The following is a 21,714-nucleotide window of genomic DNA, read 5'->3' as shown; positions in this document are numbered from 1 at the left end:
TTCCTTGTGTTAATCCACTTCAGAATAAAACGCATCCTATGGGCAGAAACGTGTGCTATCACAAACTGAATCTGAATTGCTCAAATTGAGTCAAACTTAATTTCAATTCCAAAATTCAGTTTTTTGTGTCACACATCCAGGTCCTTGAGAAAGCCTTTTGAGGTGGAGCAGTGGAGCATGCATGAGCTTGGCGAATGTCATTCACTATAAGAAGCGTCATGTAACCAACTGTATGCTACCTGTTGCTATTAGCTAAAATTAGCATAGTGTGCCGCTGGTGTTACGTCGGTCTGCATTTCCCCATCAGTAGGTTTGATGTAGCGAATACCATACACCACGCTCATGTATGCTGCACTGCTCCAGCTCAAAATGCCATGAAGGAAGTTTAACCTGTTTGAAATGCAAATCCATGAATCTATGTTTGATTACTCTGTGGCTTTTCACAAGGACCAGATGTGTGACACAAAAAAAAATGAATTTTGGAACTGAAAATGAATTCTAGAACTAAAGGTAAAAGTAGTCAAACTGAATTTTCAATACAACGGAAATTTCAAAGGAAATGAATTCAGTTTCAAACCATTAAATTCAGTTCCAATTAAGTAAAATACATTTTCAAACCGTTGCATTTAATTTCAAATTATACAAATACAGATTCAGTCTGAGCAATTCAAATTCAGTTTCTGATGCCACAAGTTTCTGCCAATGAACAATACCAGAAGCATATTGGGCTAAGGAAAGAAAGAACTGGATTGTTGTTCAGTGGTCCAGAATCATCTTTTTAGATCAATTTGGAAAAGCATAAAATCCAAGTTACACAGCCTCCAGCGTGATGCTTCCACTGTCGGTGATGCTTTGGGGTACCCGTATCATCTGCTGGTGCTGATCCACTATGTTTTATTGACTGCAACGAATGCTTAGAACATTTTACTCTCCCCTTTATGGTGATGCTGATTTCATTTTCCAGCAGGACTTGGCAAATTTGCCAAAAGTTCCAATATCTGGTTTAGTGACCATACCATAGTATCGCTGACCTTGGAACCAGGCACTTTCACTTTGTCTTTAATTACTTACCTTTGGGTGAGTACCACCACAGTTCCTGAACCACAGTAATCCCCAGTTTTATAAGGGCTTTTAGCATGATTTTGATATGTTTAGGGGTTTTTGTCCTTTTTTGTGATGTTGAAGTTGTTTGTGACATACTTCATGTATTCTTAAAAGATGCTCAGCGGGCCCTGGAGCTGCTCCAGCAGTATCGCGTCAAACTGAACCAGAGACAGCAGAACCACGGTCAGAGTCAGGGCAAACAGGGTTCTGCCGGAGAGGACCATCAGCTGCAGCAATCCTTGGACAGAGTCATCAGTGTCTTCCAAAGTCAACTCTTCAGTGCTCTTCTTGGTAAGAACATTTGCTGTGTGTAGTTTAAATCCATTTTGATTCTGATTCTGATTTTCTGATTTTGCATGTGAGCTCAAAGTGAATTAGCATAAAGACAAAGTAGATAACTTTTTAAAATCTGTATCTCTAAATAAGATTACCTAACATCAATATCCCTGCATGTTTTAGATGGTTTATAAAGATTTTAATCCAAAGCTCAATTTGCTGTGTTAGTACCAAGTACATTCCATAACCAGATAAAAAAAAATCAGTAATGTTTCAATTATTTTAAAGCTTAGTTACTACATGACTGGTGAAATGGACATCAGAGAACACAGATGTAGGAGGACTTTTCTCTTACATAAAACAAAGCAATTACTGTATCTGTAGAAGGTGGGTGGACATTTACTCTCATAACAGAAGAATGTTTTATTAAACAGAGAATCTGTCAGTCAAAAAAGCATCTTGTTTTATTCGCTGTTTGTGCAAAGTACCGTGTGAAAAGAAAAATGCCCGTGTTTTCCTTTAATGAGCATAGTGAAAAACTGGCCTCATCCTGCCCAAGGACCAGATCCACCTACCAAAGGCATCTGACTTTACATCACCCAGAATACCATATTTCTCTGTTTGTGTGGTCTGTTGAGGCAGTGTTCCCATTGACCTTTAATTTATGTTTCTCTGTGATGTTAAAGTTAAATGCTGGTGGTAGTTCTTTAATTTTCACATGTAGTTGAATAGTAGCCCTGTGATGGACTGGCGACCTGTCATGGGTGTCCCCTGTCTCTTGCCTAATAACCACTGCAGATAGGCACTTCTTGAGGGTCTCAGTAGGGGAGTTCTTTAACACTGCTTATTGTGACCCAAACAGAAAAAACAGGAGCAGGGCTAACACTGGGATATGGAATCAGCCCATACCTGGAATTTTGGCATCTGCAAAAGGGTTCAACTACAGGTCCTTCTCAAAATATTAGCATATTGTGATAAAGTTCATTATTTTCCATAATGTCATGATGAAAATTTAACATTCATATATTTTAGATTCATTGCACACTAACTGAAATATTTCAGGTCTTTTATTGTCTTAATACGGATAATTTTGGCGTACAGCTCATGAAAACCCAAAATTCCTATCTCATAAAATTAGCATATCATTAAAAGGGTCTCTAAACGAGCTATGAACCTCATCATCTGAATCAATGAGTTAACTCTAAACACCTGCAAAAGATTCCTGAGGCCTTTAAAACTCCCAGCCTGGTTCATCACTCAAAACCCCAATCATGGGTAAGACTGCCGACCTGACTGCTGTCCAGAAGGCCACTATTGACACCCTCAAGCAAGAGGGTAAGACACAGAAAGACATTTCTGAACGAATAGGCTGTTCCCAGAGTGCTGTATCAAGGCACCTCAGTGGGAAGTCTGTGGGAAGGAAAAAGTGTGGCAGAAAACGCTGCACAACGAGAAGAGGTGACCGGACCCTGAGGAAGATTGTGGAGAAGGGCCGATTCCAGACCTTGGGGGACCTGCAGAAGCAGTGGACTGAGTCTGGAGTAGAAACATCCAGAGCCACCGTGCACAGGCGTGTGCAGGAAATGGGCTATAGGTGCTGCATTCCCCAGACCTGGGCTACAGTGAAGCAGCACTGGACTGTTGCTCAGTGGTCCAAAGTACTTTTTTTGGATGAAAGCAAATTCTGCATGTCATTCGGAAATCAAGGTGCCAGAGTCTGGAGGAAGACTGGAGAGAAGGAAATGCCAGAAGTCCAGTGTCAAGTACCCACAGTCAGTGATGGTCTGGGGTGCCGTGTCAGCTGCTGGTGTTGGTCCACTGTGTTTTATCAAGGGCAGGGTCAATGCAGCTAGCTATCAGGAGATTTTGGAGCACTTCATGCTTCCATCTGCTGAAAAGCTTTATGGAGATGAAGATTTCATTTTTCAGCACCTGCTCACAGTGCCAAAACCACTGGTAAATGGCTTACTGACCATGGTATCACTGTGCTCAATTGGCCTGCCAACTCTCCTGACCTGAACCCCATAGAGAATCTGTGGGATATTGTGAAGAGAACGTTGAGAGACTCAAGACCCAACACTCTGGATGAGCTAAAGGCCGCTATCGAAGCATCCTGGGCCTCCATAAGACTTCAGCAGTGCCACAGGCTGATTGCCTCCATGCCACGCCGCATTGAAGCAGTCATTTCTGCCAAAGGATTCCCGACCAAGTATTGAGTGCATAACTGTACATGATTATTTGAAGGTTGACGTTTTTTGTATTAAAAACACTTTTCTTTTATTGGTCGGATGAAATATGCTAAATTTGTGAGATAGGAATTTTGGGTTTTCATGAGCTGTATGCCAAAATCATCCGTATTAAGACAATAAAAGACCTGAAATATTTCAGTTAGTGTGCAATGAATCTAAAATATATGAATGTTAAATTTTCATCATTACATTATAGAAAATAATGAACTTTATCACAATATGCTAATGTTTTGAGAAGGACCTGTATGTGTTGAGATGTGTTCATATTGATATGAATGAAGGTCATTTCAACCCAGTTTTGGTGCTTCCCTACTTTTTTAGGGTACTAAAAAGAGCCATCTGCCAGCTGACATTTCTTATGGCTCACACATCAATTTGTACCCATCTTGGGACATTTATGTCCACTTGACAACAATTATAGTAATTTTTGTACCCACATTCTTCTGCAAAGAAATGGATGTGACTCCAATAAATAACCACATGAGAGGAGGTCGGACCTATTTTGGTCTGATCAGGGACTATAATCAGTCATACTTCCTGTAGGTTTAGTGGCCCAAACAAGTATCATGAAAACAACAAATGGAATTTAGATATAATGTAACATATACAGAAAATAACATATAATGAATCAAATCTATTTTTTGATTTGGGAGGAAGCTTGAGTATGTGGAATGAACCCACACATACAAAGAACATTCAAAGACCTCAGACTGGGATTCAAGCCCAGTAGATTCCTGCTGCAAGGCAACAACTCTGCAAATTCTTGTGACAAAATTAGCCATCATTCTCTAATTCGCTTTTTTCAAGAGCTTCTATTTTAATTTTTCACATACTGCAGGTGTTTTGCTTTGTTCTTCCAACCATTCTCCGAAAACCTTGTGGCAGCACTATTTCCTTCCTCTTTGTTATCTCTCACTTGGCTATAAAAGTTACCAGACCTTTGCTGTGGGAGTTTGTTTTGTTGCAATGAGTGATATCTGATTTATTGCGTAATTGGCTGTGTATGAAGACAAGGGGAAGTAAAACATTCTGTTATATTAATACAGTGTTTAAATAAGATAGGTGACAGTGGTATTAGTTTCTGATCTTTTTTGCAGTATCCATCTGTTGACACTAGAGGGCAAGCTATGTCTGCTTAGCTAGCAGTGGAATCAGAACATTGATAGGAGACCAGATTTGTTTAATTCAACTTCAATTCAAATTCGAAAAATAGTTTATTAATCCCAAAGAGAAATAAATGTTGTAGCTCATATTATACAGGTTTCCTCAAAGAGCCGTTGTAGATGCTGACGGCTGTGGGCAGGATGGATCTCTCCTTATCTGAATCATAACTCTGCGTCATAGAACATTTGAAGAAATATTGAGAAATTGGATTTTTAACTCATTTTCCTAAGATTGTGTGAGATAGGCAGTAGCCCTATCCATACATATGTCCATACAAATATGCAGAAGCGTTTTATTTGGAAAACGTTTATTATCATAATTGTAAAAGTACAGCAGATATTTTATTTGCCTTTAATCACATCAGCTTTACTGGTTTTCATTCTCTTACTATAAGACTATTGTGAGTCCGTACCTTATTGTAGTTTATTTTGGAATTCTCATGTCGAAACTGTTGTAACAATTATCTTAATTGGGTAGTGTGGCTATTTCTGGGCACTCGCTCATTTATGTGAGCATATGTAAACCGTCTGAGGCAGGTGGAGCAATAGCAGATACCCACTTAGGTTGTGCAGAAATGGAACAGAACAGAGAAGTACCAATGACAGTTGACAGAACAGCGAAGGTAAGGAAGTTAAAGCAGCTTGACCACAAGCTCTGTATAACATTTGCTAATTGAAACCTGTGTGATCAGCAGATGTAATCTGGCTTTAAGATTTGTTCATGTCCTCAGAAGGAAAGTACTCTGTTCTTTCCTTTGCAACCAGCCTGAAATAATACAATAGTGTTTATTAATACTTGTGGTCAGTAGATCATCTCCTTATGGAGTGTTGCCCTAATTCTTTAGTCATTGATTATAGCTCTAATCTCTCCACAGATATCCAGGAGTACTACGAACTGACTATCCTTCAGGACAGCCAGTGTACTGTCGACTCTCCTGAGAAACCCCCAGCTCCCTGCATCATTCCAGCAGAACAGTCACCACATCAACAAACATTCAGCCCGTTGAGCTCCCTTGCTTCTGGAGAACCATCTCAACCCTGCAAGCCCAAGTCTATTAAATCCCCCTCATCACCTAACCAAACTGGAGAGCCTGCAAAAACATTGTCTTCTCCTACAAGACAGTCCAGCATAACACAGTCTCACCCTGCCGAAGTCAAGTACCGTGCTCCACCTCCGCCTGTCCAAGCTGGAAGCTCCAAATCTGTTGAGGGGGTTATTTCCAAACCCTCTTCACCCTTTGTTGCTATGTCTTCCAGTGTTACTGTCAGCAGTGTAGAAAATCCGAGTCCCTCCACTAAAACATCACAGAATGGAACCAACACATTTGTTACTACCACAAAGTCAGAGAATATAGCAAACCAGCAAAACCTTTCTGCCTCTAAAGACCTGAACCTGATGACTGTTTCTGCCCTTATCTCTAGCACCATCCAAGGTCTTGTGCCACCAACAACTCCAGACAAAAGTACTCCTACAAGCATCACTCCAACCACCAGTCCAAGTCTAAGTACAGTCTCAGGAGTCTGTGTTTCAACAGCTGGTTCTAGCTGCAAAGAGCCAGGAACAAGCAAAGTCATAGCAAGTAAAGGTCCAACGAGCCCCAATCATGGAAAATTCACATTCGAGAGCAAGAGCCCCACGAGTCCTTCGGCAAAGCTAAGCAAAGGATTTAATCTAAGGTATGTTCACATTTAATTCCCTTTGATTTTTTGTAATAATTTATTTGTAATAGTTTATTTGTTTCCGTTGAGCTATGAAGCAGGATAGTGCACATTTAAGATAAAGAAACAGCAGTCCAGCAGTTTTTCATTTATTAAATTCAAAGTATTAAACCTGTAATCACAATTTTGGTGTATCTGCCAATTGTTTCAATGGTGCAGGAAAACAAGATACAACAGGAAAATAATGCAATAAGGCCAGACTGCCAAAAAGTTTTTGGAAGTTTTATTTTTTTAATTTGGCTACATCAACGTTACAGCTTGCACTCTATTAATTCTGTATGTGTGCAAAATTCGACAGAATCCACGCTTACTGTAACTGAAATATTGCAGCAATGGTCCATTAATAACATTACTATATTATGCTGTTATGCTCAAAGCTGAAAAGGAAACTGACTGCTTTCCTCACTTCTGATCAGTTCGGGTCATAATTATGCGACATTGTAAGGTAGTTTCCAGGATAGCGAGCTGATTCTTAAATGTGAAAAAAGTTAAATAAAGTAAAATAAGAAATTGAGTTTTAGAAAAGCAAATTAAATCCTAAATGTATTGTTATTGCCGTTGAACTGCACACAATGTCATAATTAACTGATTGGAATGCAATAAACATCAGCTAATTATGTAAATTCTATTCATTCAGGGTTTATAATACATGGCGATGCTTGCTCAATTAAGGTGAAAATGTTTTAGTTGGCAATTTTTACTAGTTCTTCTGAAGTAAATAAGAAACTATAGTTAGAACAAAAGATGTAGCTAGATGCATTTTTTAATACAACCATGTTGTTGAGATGAGATTACTGAATTTACATTTTTCCAGTAGCTGCAAAGCTTACCCGCTATCTGGGGTCTGCATTGAACCCAAAGCAGAAAGACATTAACACTGTTTAGTTGATTATTTGTTTGTTTAAGTCATTTGTTTATTTAAGTCATATTGTCATTGTGGCAACTATGAACATTATTACATATAGCATATTTTGTTTAAGTCCTAACTGCTTAAGTAGGACTTATTCTCTTATTTCTCAACAAAAGAAGGGAATAATGTTTATTTATTTTCGGCTTACTAATGAAATCATGGAGCCCTGGGCACAGTACTGGTAGAGCACGCGAACCATGTTTATAGTCTTCAGCCTTCGACGTGGCTGTACTCTGGTTCGGGCCCGGCCACAGCGACCTGTGCAACTTGTTCCGCAAGGTCAAAAAAAAATTATGGAGCCTAACAAATAATTTAGAATTTGTGTTGCAGGCTGAATATTGGCTGTAAAATCAGTTGATTAGCACTGCAATCTGCAAACTTTACAATAGTAAAGTTAAATGGTAACATTGCCAGCATTTCTGTTGTTCACATTGAATGATTTCACCTGATTATTATGTGTGCGCATGTAATCTACGTTCATTGAGCCTAAAATGCAAACTAAGTCAATACATGCAAACTAGCAGATAGCAGCACCAGAATCATGTCTTATAAAATCAATGTGATCAAAGTAAATTTTTTATGGTCGTATAAATAATTTTGTATTTTAATGTTCTGACATCACTCATTAAATATTGGGAAAATGGGTTTGTACTGTTCTTATTGGTTAACAGATAATAAAATTTTGTACAGAAATATTTATTTTTGATATGGATCTCTTTGCGTATTATTTTCTACCTATTTTGTTTGTTTCAATTAATATTTACTTAAAAAAGAAACACAAGCACTGATTTTCTGATATTTTTAAAGCTTAGTTCCTCTTGCTGATAGTGCTGACAAAGAAATACACTAAAAATAATGTATAAATTCTATAATTTATTAATTCTCTGTTATTAAATTACGTATTTGGTCAAATTACTTGTTTAAGATTGGAAATTTAAAGTTTAGGATTTGGACTTGACTCAGGACTTGCATGTCTTAACTTTGAAAATGACTTGGAACTTACATGTTTTTACTCAAAACCTGACTCAAGATTTGGGTGGAAACACTTGAGACTTACCTGCGAAACAAAAACTTACCGTAGGTCCACCTCTGCCGTAATCTTTTTCACAAATATTTTGTTAGATATGAGACCATTATCACTTACTATTGAGGTATCAAGATTAGGCAAATTAGGCTTATATTTCAGGTTCAACATAGCTAAGGACATTTTTTTATTCTTGTGGAAACCATATCAAGGCAGCAAGTTTTAGGTTATGAATTTTTCAGCGATGCATAACTTGATGAATGGAAATAATCAAACATAAATTTAGTTATTAAATAATATAGCATAAAAAGGACCAGCATTTCTATCATATTTGGATATGAAATCTGGGACAGAGTGAGTTCATCTGCAGAAATGACTTTATTATTTCTGTATCCAGTCCAACCAGCCCTGGACAAGTAAAAGCCACCTCTGATAGCCCCGGCCATGGACCAGCCTCCAGGCTGCCTTCAACCACACTGACCCCCAACAAGGTAAGGCATTTCCTTGTTCTATGTTTGTATTAAAGGAAATCTAGAGAAAATGCCTCACTGGTGAGGCTGACTGATAATTTCAGAAGTGAGGAAAGATATAACAGTTCTCTGTGTCAATTATGTTTTATGAATAACTGCCTGTTGAGGTGTGATATTATAGAACAATAGATGGAGTGAAGTTACACACAATCTCCTGCCCACATATACGGAATAAACACAAACAACTTCTCTACAAATCCAATAATTTATTAACAAAAGACTTCAACTTTAAATTAAAATACTTCAGTCAACAAATTCTCTAACTAGGCTAGTATCATTCAACTAAACTACGTAACTAAACTAAGTAAATATATAAAAATAAGAAGGAAAACTAGTCCACTATGGAAAAAAGTATGTATTCAAACAATCAGTTAACATTGCAAAGCAGAATGGCAAATAAAATATTATTTTAATAAAATAATATTCTAAAGAGGATTTGGGAAATTTGAAATAAATAACCTTTGATTCCTAGACATCACAGGGAGTGATGGACTACTAAAATGGCAGCTTAAAGCGGAATTCGGCCGTCGGATGGGAGGCGTGGTGATGTCATATCCTGGATAAGCGGTTCAGTCAACAACAAAGAATAATAGTGGTCCTATTTTAGCCAGCCATTTTAGTCCAACATGTACTTTTAAATACCATTAATAAAAATATTAATGTGTGCATGAGTGCTGGTGCCACGCTACGGCATTGGCAGATAGCGAAACAATTTAGCACATTGAGAGGGACTACACGAACATATTTTATGCAGGATATGAAGGGGAAACACAGATAAAATGGAAAAAGTGCATGTTGCCAGACCACTCAGTGAAATAAAGTTTGTTTCAACTTTTAAGCAACAGTAAACACATTTTTTTTAGCATATGGCTAAATGGCCGTTTAGCACTCAAGTAGTTCAATGCACCAAAACAAAGCATTGACTGCATGTACTGGACATACTTACAGTGGGCCGACGTTTCTCCATTAATCTAAGATTCTAGCTTTCTGAAAAACGGAATATTGGGTTTTTAGTAGCTCCAAGCCATAATCATCTAAATTAACAGAAATTAACAATGAACTGTATGAGACGCATTTTTTATTCAGCTTGCTTAATACCAAAATATTTAGAGATCTAATATATTGAGATAATTCATGACATTTAATTAAAACTATCAATATCACAGGCAAGTAAAAATCCTATTACTGTGTAAAGCTTTCTGCTTCTTAAGGACCCTCAAATTCACTCCTATCCAGAAAGTTTAAAGTAGAGCATCTTTGCAATACTGCTGTCACTGTTCACTCTATCTAACCCCCCTCCTACTAGAGACCTGACCTGATAAAGCAGTGGAGAGTGGTGTTTGTGTGTGTGTGTGTGTGTGTAGTATTTGAATTTTTGTGTGCGCTCATGTCTGTGTACACATTTCTGTCTGCGAGTGTTTGCCTGTTCATCCATGTGTGTGCACCAGTCTCTAGATGCTGCCTGTTTTTTTATCTGCTGAGTTTGGTTGGCGTGCATACGCGGATGTATATTTATATACACAGATAAATCTATTTCTGAGCCATGCACTCTGCGAGGTCATAATGTGGAAACCAGCTGCCATAAAATGAAGACGGCAGCTGGGAAACAAGACAGCGAGTGGAGTTCCACTGGTATGGTTGCCATGTTTCCGAGGCGGCCTCTATTTTAGCGTTCTGGCCCACGGTGACTGCTCTGATGAAAGGACAGGTGGAGATGGTACGAGAAACGGAGTTGAGAGAAACCGGGGAATGAAAGAACAGGGGTAAACAAAGACAAAGTGATGGCAAAGGGATGCTACAAAGAGCAGCAAACAGCTGACTGTCAGAATGAGAAAGTTGGTCCTGGAAGATGATCTGGTGAAAGTTTGCCAAGCAGACTGGTGAGGATGGACTGCATCTGTATTCTCACTACTAAGGTGAGAAACAAACTTTTAAACCAAGTGATGACTTGCATTTAATGCATCAAGCATTACAAGAGTCTCTATGTAATGTAAACCTTATTCTTAACACTTACATGTCTAAGTTCTATTCTAATCTTGTGTGCTTTGGGTTTTTCTGTTCATGTAAACAGAATTTAATAGAGAACACATGAGCATTATCGCAGGTTAAAATTAGTCAAATCTAACTGGAAAAGACTGTGGTAAAAATGGTTTGCTCTAAGTTTTGAGTGCACAGGTTAAAACATCTTGAAGAAAACACGCTTTGCTTTAGTGAAGCGTCACTAATAGAATAAATACTGTTGTTCAGCTGTCAGTTTGAAAACATGTGACTCCCTGAGAGACAAGAAACTGGGTTGATTGGACAAACAAAAGACTGGCTGAACTAATGTGAAGGTAGACGATATATGCACTAGTTGACTGAATCTCAGAAGGATAGGAAACATTGAAAAAATAGGCAGAGAAAAAATAAGCTAATATATTATGCATATATGTGGAGCCTCAGAAATGTTTGACCTAGTTATTGACACTTAAACCAGAATAGTCTGGTTTGAGTTAATGTAGCCCTCTTTTTATCAACAGATGGATAGAAGAGTTAGTCACAGGCTTTTTTGTTAGATTGCCAGCTTTGTAATGTTACATATCAGACACTATTATCAGCATTGCTCAATTCTTTACACATATGGGGAGAAAGTTTTAACCACTTCTTCAACAACCTTACAAAGGTTTGCCTGAAGCATGCTGGGACGATCTGAAAAGGTTTAAATTAGAGGGTTAAGGGGATGAAAGATACTTTAGTGTCTTCATCTTTGTTTGATTAATCTTAATTCATTTTACTTTGACAAATAACTTATTGTTATTTCATATATATCAAAATATAAAAAAATAAGTGAAACAAACGTGTATTTTTTTCTGTCCGAAGACTATCATTGAAGTAGTGTCTTGATTCAGATTTTAGGAGCTCAAGTAGCATTTTGGAAAAGACCTGCATCTGTTTCATCTTCTTATACCCAAGCATTGGGGATACCAAAGAAATCAGTGTGACTCCTTGGTTAGCAATGTCTTTCCACCAGCCTGTGTTCAGTGTCTTAGGTAATTGATAGTTCATTACCAAGAAGACCAAGTCCAACTTTAGTCCTCAACATCCAAGGTCCTGCATGTTTTATACATTTCCCTAGTTCAACACACCTGAATCAAATCCACTGCTTTGTGGCTTGGACGTTAGCTGTTTGTCTGCTAGCATATCAAGCTAGATGCTTAGATGTTGCCTAGGAAACAATTACAAAGAAATACACAAAGGTCTATTACTTGTGGAAATACGTGATGTGTGAATACTTCTGTAAGTAATCCATCCATCCATCCATCCATCCATCCATCCATCCATCCATCCATCCATCCATCCATCCATCCATCCATCCATCTATCCATCCATCCATCCTCTCTAAGGGATTAACAATTAAACAGAACTTGAAACAAAGCAGAACTAAAACAGTGGTTAAGTTGTTTCCTGCAGGTCAATTTTAAACCGCGCGAAGCTATTGGCTCTGTGACCCAGCCTCTGTCTTCCAGCACACCACATTCTGTGCATCCTTACTCGGTCAGCTCATTGACCTGGCTGTCTCCTTAGCAGTTGGTCAAGCATCTATTATCTCTCATACATCATCAAATGTTATAAAATAAAATAAAAAAAAAAAAAAAAAAAAAAAAAAAAACACAACAAGGAACAAGCAGACAAAAAACCCTGGAGTCAAATAAAGCAAACTTTCACCAGAGTAAGAGACACCACTGTGGGTGTACATGCAGTCATTATCTAGTGATTACTGTATAAAGTTTAACTTTGGTGACAGAACTTTACAGATTCTTAACTCACGAATTGAATATTAATTTAAGCATTTCTCCCCGCTATTATGTGTTACGGTAGTCAATAGTGTATAAAAATTAACATGTAACCCATTTTGCAAGAGATTAAATTAAGGATTTTATGGAAACATGTAAAAATGTCATTGAAGTAAAAGTGTTGTTTTTCCAATATTCAAATCATTTTCTGCTTTAAATTTACTTTTGTTCTTTTTGATTGTTCTTTTGGTGTTTTTTATGATTTGCTTTAGAGGTAGATAAATTAGAAGAGTTCCAAGGATGTTGAGAATCAACTTGAAAACTATAAATAAAGCAATCGGAGACATGACTTTACCTTTTTTGCTTAAGTAAGAAATATTTTTAAACTTTTATAAACCAAGCTTAATATTTGACATTTTCAGTAACAAACAAAAATGTATTTGTGTATATATTATGCAAATATATATTATATATGTTAAAGAAAATTAAAGAAACAAAAAAATATTTTCTAATCTGTTGTATTAGATCTAATACCAATAATACATGCAAACAGCAACTAACAACTAAGTAGAGGAATGCATTTTCTCCTTCACCATCCAATGTGGTAGCATTTGTGTACAGTAGGTTTCAATAGGCTCAGGCAAAAATCTGAATTATCCCTGTGATATGTTACAAAACTAATCCGGCAAGGTTAAAGAGGGCCAACTTTGAGACACTGAAAACCAAGGATTTCTCAACTAAAGCTTCTAGCCCATTAATCTTATCAGTGGATTCCTCTGAAGTAACCTGGCAGGGGCTCCATCTCACATTCATTTGCTTAATCTGGTTTACCTAATTAGGGTATTGGAATAAAAATGAGAGGGTGATGTCTGAGGTCAAGACTCTGAGATTACTGCAGGCAACTGTCTCTGTATGTCATTCCTCATCCTTCTGAATTTGCTTCCAACTTTGTACCTTTGCGGTATACCAACAGCACGGTGCATTTAACTAACACAGGTGTTAAACCAACAAGGAGACAGATACCAGTTTACAATTACATATTACTCATCCATGACAGAACTGTCAAGGTTTTGTCAACCATACAATATCTGTGTTTGACTCATTGTCAGTAACTATTATTTCTATCTTTCTCAATCCTATTTTCATCTTTGATTTTGTGAGTTTTAAATCCAGTCCTTGTTTTATCAGTAACTGCTGTTTGGCCTTACTGCCACTCTCCTATTATTCATCAAGAGTCCTGGAATTCCTCCTAAGAGGCTTACCTTAGGCTCCTAATAGACTTTACGAAGGTGGAGTTATTTTAGGATGGACAAAGAAGAGAAAAGCAGAAAATAGAAAGAGACCCATGCACACTGATGAAGAGGAAATGAGAAAGCCACTCTCTTACTGCATGAGGTGGCCGCATGCAGAGTTTTAGTTGGCTTTTTTTTTAACTTAGTTTTGCCAGTAAATGACATGCTGCATCACCAAATCTGCTGTTTCACTGACATTGTTATGGAATTCCGAAGAGGGGACATGGCCTACAAATGATTTAATGGATAAGGCATGGGAATAGAAGAGAAGAAGGACAGAACCTCCCAACAAGATGGAGGACAACTGAAGCAAGACATATGTTTCTGGACTAGGACTAACAGAGGAATGAAAGACATAGGTACCTATAAAGACCGAGGAGAAAAGATGAAGAGTCTTAAGGGTTTTTCTGAAGGAAGAGAACCAGGACAAGGCTTTGGACTCACCTGCTTATAGGAAATGTGTCAACTGCTGGTCCAACATGCATGAGGGCTACATTTGAAAATGGAACACAGAAACTCTACAGCTTCAGACAATGTAATGTAATGTATTTTTTAGTGTTTTGTTTAAAATCAGACTTAGTTCTCTAACTTACATTTTGAGGTGTTATGATATGAAACAAAAGTTGAATTTCATGCATATTGCTTTGTGCTTACTTTTAAAACTAGCTTTAAATTAGACACATGGGTTATTTTACATGGTTTTATATTGCTAGTAGATGTGTGTTGGGTAATGTTCCAGGGTCCCCTTTTAGCTACACATCCACCACATTTGTGTAAAGGTCAGGTATGCATTAACACATTTAATCTTAACATAACAAAGGTAATCTAAAGGCGCTTGAATTAGATTAGGTATAAGTAGAGAAACGTATCATTATTACTTATTTCCTTCAACAAAATCACACAGTGGGGCAGCAGAATGCACAATTTTAGAAATATTTTCTTTGATCTATGTCAGAGGTGCTGTGGAGCAATGATGCTTTCCTTAAGAACAGCTGAATAATTGAAGAGAATTAGCCAGTGCAGAAGTTGAGCATTCAATAAGCTTAGCACCACAGACAGTAGTTCTAATGCTCCAAATCCTGACTACAGATTTCTTTACGTTGGGGCATATGTACTAACCATCTGGTCGTGGTTCAGAATTAGGGCCTATTGCAATGTCCAGTTCTGCAGGAGAATTATTCAGGTGCAAAACAATTTAATTTACAATTTCTGAAATCATGACTCAAAAGTCTACCAGCAGTTTAAAGTCACAAACCAACACGAGACAGCTATTTACAGATGAACACACATCTTGTTTGGGGAAGCTAAAAAGCATAGGGCACATTAGCATGCACCCTTTGAATTAATTATAAAATAGCACCTGTCAGGTCTAGTTTAATAAATAAACTTTCAAATTCAGCTCAATGTCACTGACTTCACTTTCTTGTTTAAATGCATGCATTTATTTTTGCACACATAAATAAAAAGGGCTGTACAAATTCTTATAAATAGCCAATTAGCAATTAAAAGTCTAGTAATTGAATTAAAAATGTTAAACTCATGTGATATGATACATTCATTAAACAATTAATTCAATTGTATTTCTGTTAATGATGATGGTTATGGCTTAATGTGAATGAAAACACAACAATCAGTTCCTCAGAAAAATAGAATATTAGTGATTACTTTAAAAATAGAGGTTTCAGTACAGAATTGTTATGGTATGTCTGTTATGGCCTACAAGGGTAGCCCAAGGAGGGTAAGCCAAAAAAGGGAAATTGATAAATGATCTGGGTGTTTACCAAGCAGTATCCAAGCATTTTATTAGAAAGTTAAGTGAAAGGGAAACCGTGGTAGAAAATGGTGTACAGACAACATGGATATCTCTAGCCTATGGAGAATTGTGAATCAAAACCCTTTAAAAAGTTTGGTTGGAGTGGAGAGGCATTGCACCAGAACATTTTACAGCACACTATGCTTCCCTCAAGAGACAGGTTCTATGGAGATGCTGATTTAATTTTCCAGCAGGACTTGACACCTGCTCACACTACCAAAAGTATCAATACGTGGTGTTATAACTATGCAGACAAGCTGAAGCCTGCTTGTAAAGCCCCCTGGACTTCCATAACACCTCAGCAGAACCACAGGCTGATCGCCTTCATGCCATGCAGCATTGAGTGCAGATATTGAACATATGTTACAGAAGGCAGGTCTTTCTGTATTACATATCTGTTCCTAATTTATGTAATAGTCAAATTTTCTGAGAACCTGAAGTTTGGGTTTTCATTTGCTGTAATAGCCATAAACATCATAACGTACAGACATAAAAACTAGAAATATATATCACTGTGTATAGTGAAATGATATATATTTCACTGTCTGAATTTTATTCCTGAAAAATTATAACTTTTTCATGATACTCTAATTTAATAAGATGACATGCATTTCAGAAAAAAACAAGCATAAAAGTAATCAGTAGTCTATTGTCCCTAGTAGGGAGGAAGCTACAATCATTAATACAGTCATTGTGATGCTCAGGTAGACCCTGAGCAGCAAATCCCATTAGGTGGATGACAAATCTTTGAGAAGACATTCACATTGACATTTACTACAAATACAAGGAGAGATATTAAAGTATACAAACAACAAGGCTCAAAACCAATTCATTTTCAGTTCAGTTTAGATATGTTCAATTTTTAGAGACCAGACAATGGTTGTATAAACTTCCTTTAGTACAAATGCAAACACTGCATGGATGAGACTGAGATGATCCTAACTATCTATATTTTACTTTACTTATTCATCCTGCTGAGTCTTGGGATCCATGGTATTCTGTCAAAATAGATAGCTCATATTATCCTTGCATGATTTTGTGTCAGCATTCCATAGAGTACTCCTTTAAATGTTTAATGTGACTGGGGTCAGGTGATTGTGTAGTTTTAGGACAGTCAGCACTCCCGGGTCTTCTTTGATCTCGAGTTGATTTTTGCAAAGCTTTGTGGTTCATATTGGGTCTTTATCCAGGTGCAATGTGAAATCATGCCCTAGGCCAGCACATCCAAACTCAAATGATTAATTACCATATTTCACAGTTTGTCTGAATATTTGTCTAACTTTCCTGTGTACCTTAAGCTCCGGTTATTGCCAGGGATGTCACTCGATGCATCAGTCAGTAGGAGGTGTTAAATTGAAATTTGTTTCGTTGGGGTGGGAGGTGTATGGCTTCATAGTTGCAGTGGATGCACTACTTTTCAGTGTGTGGAGAAAACCACTGCTCTTCTCTGGGGGGGTTGTGGTAGTCCCGACGGTGGTTCTCCTGGGGTTCCTGTGCTTTGGGCGGCCTTTAGATGTCTGTGGCTTGGATCTCCTCAGTGTCCGTCCAGGGACCATGGGGCAGGTCTGTGGGTCCTCACACTCGCTATTGCATATTTTTGTGGAGAAATCTTGTATACAAAAGCGGGTCCACACCAATACTCACAGGTGTTAAGCTTCAGGTGTTGACAGAAACACAGATGTTCTATATTGAGCTGCACCTCTCACTAAGTACATTTTACATTCATAATTACCTTGTACTATTTTGTTAAAAAAAACAAAAAAAAACAGCTGCAGGTGTATAAGCAAGCAGGGTGTAATCTTGTATTCGCTTCATCCTTCTTTCTCTCCCGCACTCTTTCCTCCTTTTCACCCCTTTTTCCCCATCTCTCTCTTTTTTGAGCTTCTTTTTTCCTTTTCATTTCAGTCTCCGTGTCCGTAACAATTGAAATATTCCCAAAGAAGTTTATAATAAAGTTTATTTTATAAATATCAAGCAGAGCTTTATAGCTTTAGCTGTGATGCTCTGCTTGTGAAAGTAAATCTGTTGGGCAATTTCTTGGCACTCAGACGACAATTCTGAGCGATACTCTGCCGGACAGGACACGGTTAAGAAAAAAAAAAAAAAAAGAGTGTGTGGAGAAAACCAAATCTGTTAGACATGATTTAACAAATTGTAAATAAGACAGAGTTACACATTCCTCTAATTTGCACAAGAGACAATGTAATTTGCAGAGTGAAACAATTAACAATAAAATCTTAGTCAGTTTATCATAGTGAATATCAACTGAAATAAGTGTTCTGTTGCCAACAAAAAAAAGGAATATTAAGAAAAAGAAATAGCAGTATGAAAGTTTAATTACATTGCGTTATTAAACAATTCCTAGTCTCTTTTCAATTTTTTACAATTTTATGTAGATTTTAGTCCCATAATAAATAAATAAATAAATCTATCTATCTATCTATCTATCTATCTATCTATCTATCTATCTATCTATCTATCTATCTATCTATCTATCTATCTATCTATCTATCTATCTATCTATCTATCTATCTATCTATCTATCTATCTATCTATCTATCTATCTATCTATCTATCTATCTATCTATCTATCTATCTATCTATCTATCTATCTATCTATCTATCTATCTATCTATCTATCTATCTATCTATCTATCTATCTATCTATCTATCTATCTATCTATCTATCTATCTATCTATCTATCTATCTATCTATCTATCTATCTATCTATCTATCTATCTATCTATCTATCTATCTATCTATCTATCTATCTATCTATCTATCTATCATGGTACTTTAGTCAGGTGCTCTGCTGAAAATCTGGCAAGATTTTTAACAAATGGGCAAAGATCACAAGTTTATTTAAACAAGCTTCTGGTGAATCAAATGTAGTGCAAATGAAGCTTGGACAGAATGGTTAATTGGAGATCTGAGTGTTTATACACAGAAACTAACACAATCAGTGTTACTTGGATCAGTTTGGTGGAGCTTATTTTCCAATCAGATTTAGGTAGTTTTTATTTTGCATGAATTATGCTTATTTAAGGAGGTTCACGTAATGAGATTCTTTATGTTTTTATGTAAACATTTATGACAATTTCAGATACTGCTATGTTCATGTTTTACCACAGAGTGGCACTGTATGTATGCATATATTATGTATGACACAAACAGCAAAAAGATGGGCTCTAAAATAGTTCATAGGCAGTGATGCAAAAGCTTCATATTTACAATTCAGCTTTGTCAGCAGCTAATATGTCCATTAGTATTTGTTATTATTAAAAGTTAAATAAATAATTGTCCATTAACATTTTTCTTCAGCTCAGTTGATTTCTGTTTTGGGACATTGCAGCGTCAGTCCGAATGCCCTGGTCCAGCATTTTACACAGAGAGGATGATAGATATAAATAGAGGAAAACTCACTCATGGGTAACCTGAATACACAGCTGGATAAAGAAGATCACGACCGTTTTTCAAATGTTCATGCATGCAGTTGTTTCTAATTGGTCAACATGAAGAATGGAGAATCCTTTGTGATTGGTTGGAAGAGAATGTAAGAGGTTAACACATACATACTCACAGTGTAGTTATTTCTGTGCTGGCTGACCTACTAATGTTTACATGTAGTGCATGCCTGCTAGGCTCATTAGGTAGTCTCCTCTATCACGTAGTGTTTCCTTCATTTGTCTCCTTGTGTTTTGTCATTTTTTCTCCTAGTGTCTGGATATATATTGGTATTAAATTCTGTCTTAAAAATCCCTGTATATTATTTGCCTGTGGCTTTTTCTGTGGACATTTTTATGTGCACACGTGTGTATATGCCTGTCTCTAACACACATCTGTGGAATCTCCATCTACTTCTTGCCAAACATAGAGGAACTGACTGTATAGATGTATAGCTGGTCTTTAGACAGCTACAGTACTTGATCACAAAAGGAATTAATTTACACCCAAGGTTCTTTAGAAGATCCCCTTGGTTTGTTGTAGAGCAAGCAAATTTTAAAGGTTTCTCTGTAAGATCGGAAAAAAACCCCAAAACAAAAATAAGTCATGGATATGATTTAATTTCGGCATTGCCAATATGCGACTCTCATGGTGCGATAACCTTGATCAAAAATACAACTTCACTGAATTGACAAAATAAATTAAAACAAAATGTATACCATGATCTAATTGCTAAAACAAAAGCAACAGTTATGTATTTTACAGCAAGAACAATCTAACCCATAATTACAGTTATAATAATACTATCTTTAACCTGAGGCTTTTGTTAATTGATGTTAATTAAAGCAAAAATATGGAATAAACACCCACTAAATTTATAAGTAGTTGTGACGTGCTTATTGTGCAGAATATTGTACCTTTTCCCATTTTGCTCTTTATAGAGTAACATGCTGATATTAGCTGCTAAAACAGTCGGGCTATATGCTTAGGTGCGAGCCGGCTGTCTACTTCTTAACAGAAAGGCTGCCTGTTACCTGCCAGCTGTATTCTTAATTACCTCAGTAACACTGCATTTATCTTTCTTGTGAGAGAACAGTTTGTTGTCCCTCTATCAGCCAGCTGCCAAGCAGTACACAGAAATATGTGGAGGAGGGGCAGCTCTGCTTTACTGTATGATCCATACAGTCAGAGAAAACTTACCTCACTCTGGCACTTTATCTGGCATCTCATTATAAATACGTTTTAACCATAGGAACTGGATGACAGAACATGTCAGCAGTTTTGAAACCATTGAATTGGTTTTGGTTGATACAGGTAACTATTTAAATTCACGATAACTAGTCGTATATCTCTTCTTGTTCAGTGTTGTGAAAAAGTGTTGTCCTGATCAAATGCTTTAGATCGTCCACTGTCATCATTGCGAACTAAGGTTACCCTTTTCTGGTATAAAAACTTGAAAAACCTGAAACATTAAGGTGTAACAAGCAAAAACAAGAAATCTCTAAGGATACGAATACATTTCCAGGACACTGTAGATTGTACTGTTATGGTAATTTCTGACAATTACACCAAGGCATTGAAGCTGCTTTTTACTTCACTACTGATTAAAAGTGAGTGAAAAAGCACCTAACATATAGAGGATACTTATTAAAAAATATAACTGCAAAGCAAGAGAAATTAAACTGAGGTCCGGCTTACCCACCGGACTTCATTGTGGTATGGCAGGCCAAAGGGAATGTTTTTATCACTGAGGAAGCTGTCACGGTGATTCAGACATCCGGCTTCTGGATCGGATTAAATAAACAGTCTGGACAACCACTTCCATAACGTGACCCATTTTTAACAACTTGCAACACAATAAATCCTGATCCGAAATACAGTGTAATGTCCAAAAATCACGTCGTTCATTTACGGTCTGTACTTTCTCTCTGAAATTAGTTACAACACCTACTTTTTCCCAATCATTGTAGCGAAGCTCATAGCGTGGGTCCAGTCCACTCCGACCCTGTCCAATGCTCCGACAGAGCTGAAAATGTAATCTGCTGTAGTTGTGTCTGTCATAAGCATTAACCCCAGGAACTCCTCGGTGACACCACAAATAAATACAGCCAGTTTAGCCACATCTGCAATGTCTGCGCTTGCATTGGATGCAATCAATATGCCATAAATGACTTGACTTTGTGCTTCATTTGGCAATCCAAATCTGCAGAAAGTTGTGAAATTCTATCTGCCACAGTGTTTCTCTTCAGGTTTAGCAAAAGCTTGTCGCTTCTCAGAGCACATGTTTATTCAGCCTTCATCGTACATGTTCAAGAAGTCACCCTCAGAAAATGGTTTTGATGCCATTGATGTTACTTTGGCAATTAGGTAACTAGCTTGTACTGCTGCATCGCTGATGTCTCGGCTACGAATAAAA

At 37.2% G+C, this 21,714-nt stretch overlaps 1 protein-coding gene across 3 annotated transcripts in view; it reads left to right on the top strand.

Moving 5' to 3' along the window:
• LOC124873635 (discs large homolog 1-like protein) overlaps window positions 1-21,714 on the top strand; it is a 170,944-nt gene that overhangs the window by 2,700 nt on the left and 146,530 nt on the right. For 2 of the 3 annotated variants that reach the window (XM_047374398.1, XM_047374399.1), the window contains exons 2-4: window positions 1,219-1,395; window positions 5,668-6,469; window positions 8,843-8,936. In XM_047374398.1, the coding sequence (XP_047230354.1) occupies window positions 1,219-1,395; window positions 5,668-6,469; window positions 8,843-8,936 (1,073 nt within the window). Of the gene's footprint in view, window positions 1-1,218; window positions 1,396-5,667; window positions 6,470-8,842; window positions 8,937-14,331; window positions 14,576-21,714 lie in introns of those variants that run through there. The other variant, XM_047374403.1, reaches the window with a different exon arrangement.

The sequence above is a fragment of the Girardinichthys multiradiatus genome, chromosome 9, assembly GCF_021462225.1.
Source record: "Girardinichthys multiradiatus isolate DD_20200921_A chromosome 9, DD_fGirMul_XY1, whole genome shotgun sequence".
Taxonomy (NCBI): Eukaryota; Metazoa; Chordata; class Actinopteri; order Cyprinodontiformes; family Goodeidae; genus Girardinichthys; species Girardinichthys multiradiatus.
Note: the sequence above shows the minus strand (reverse complement) of the source record. Positions and strands in the feature narration are given on the sequence as shown.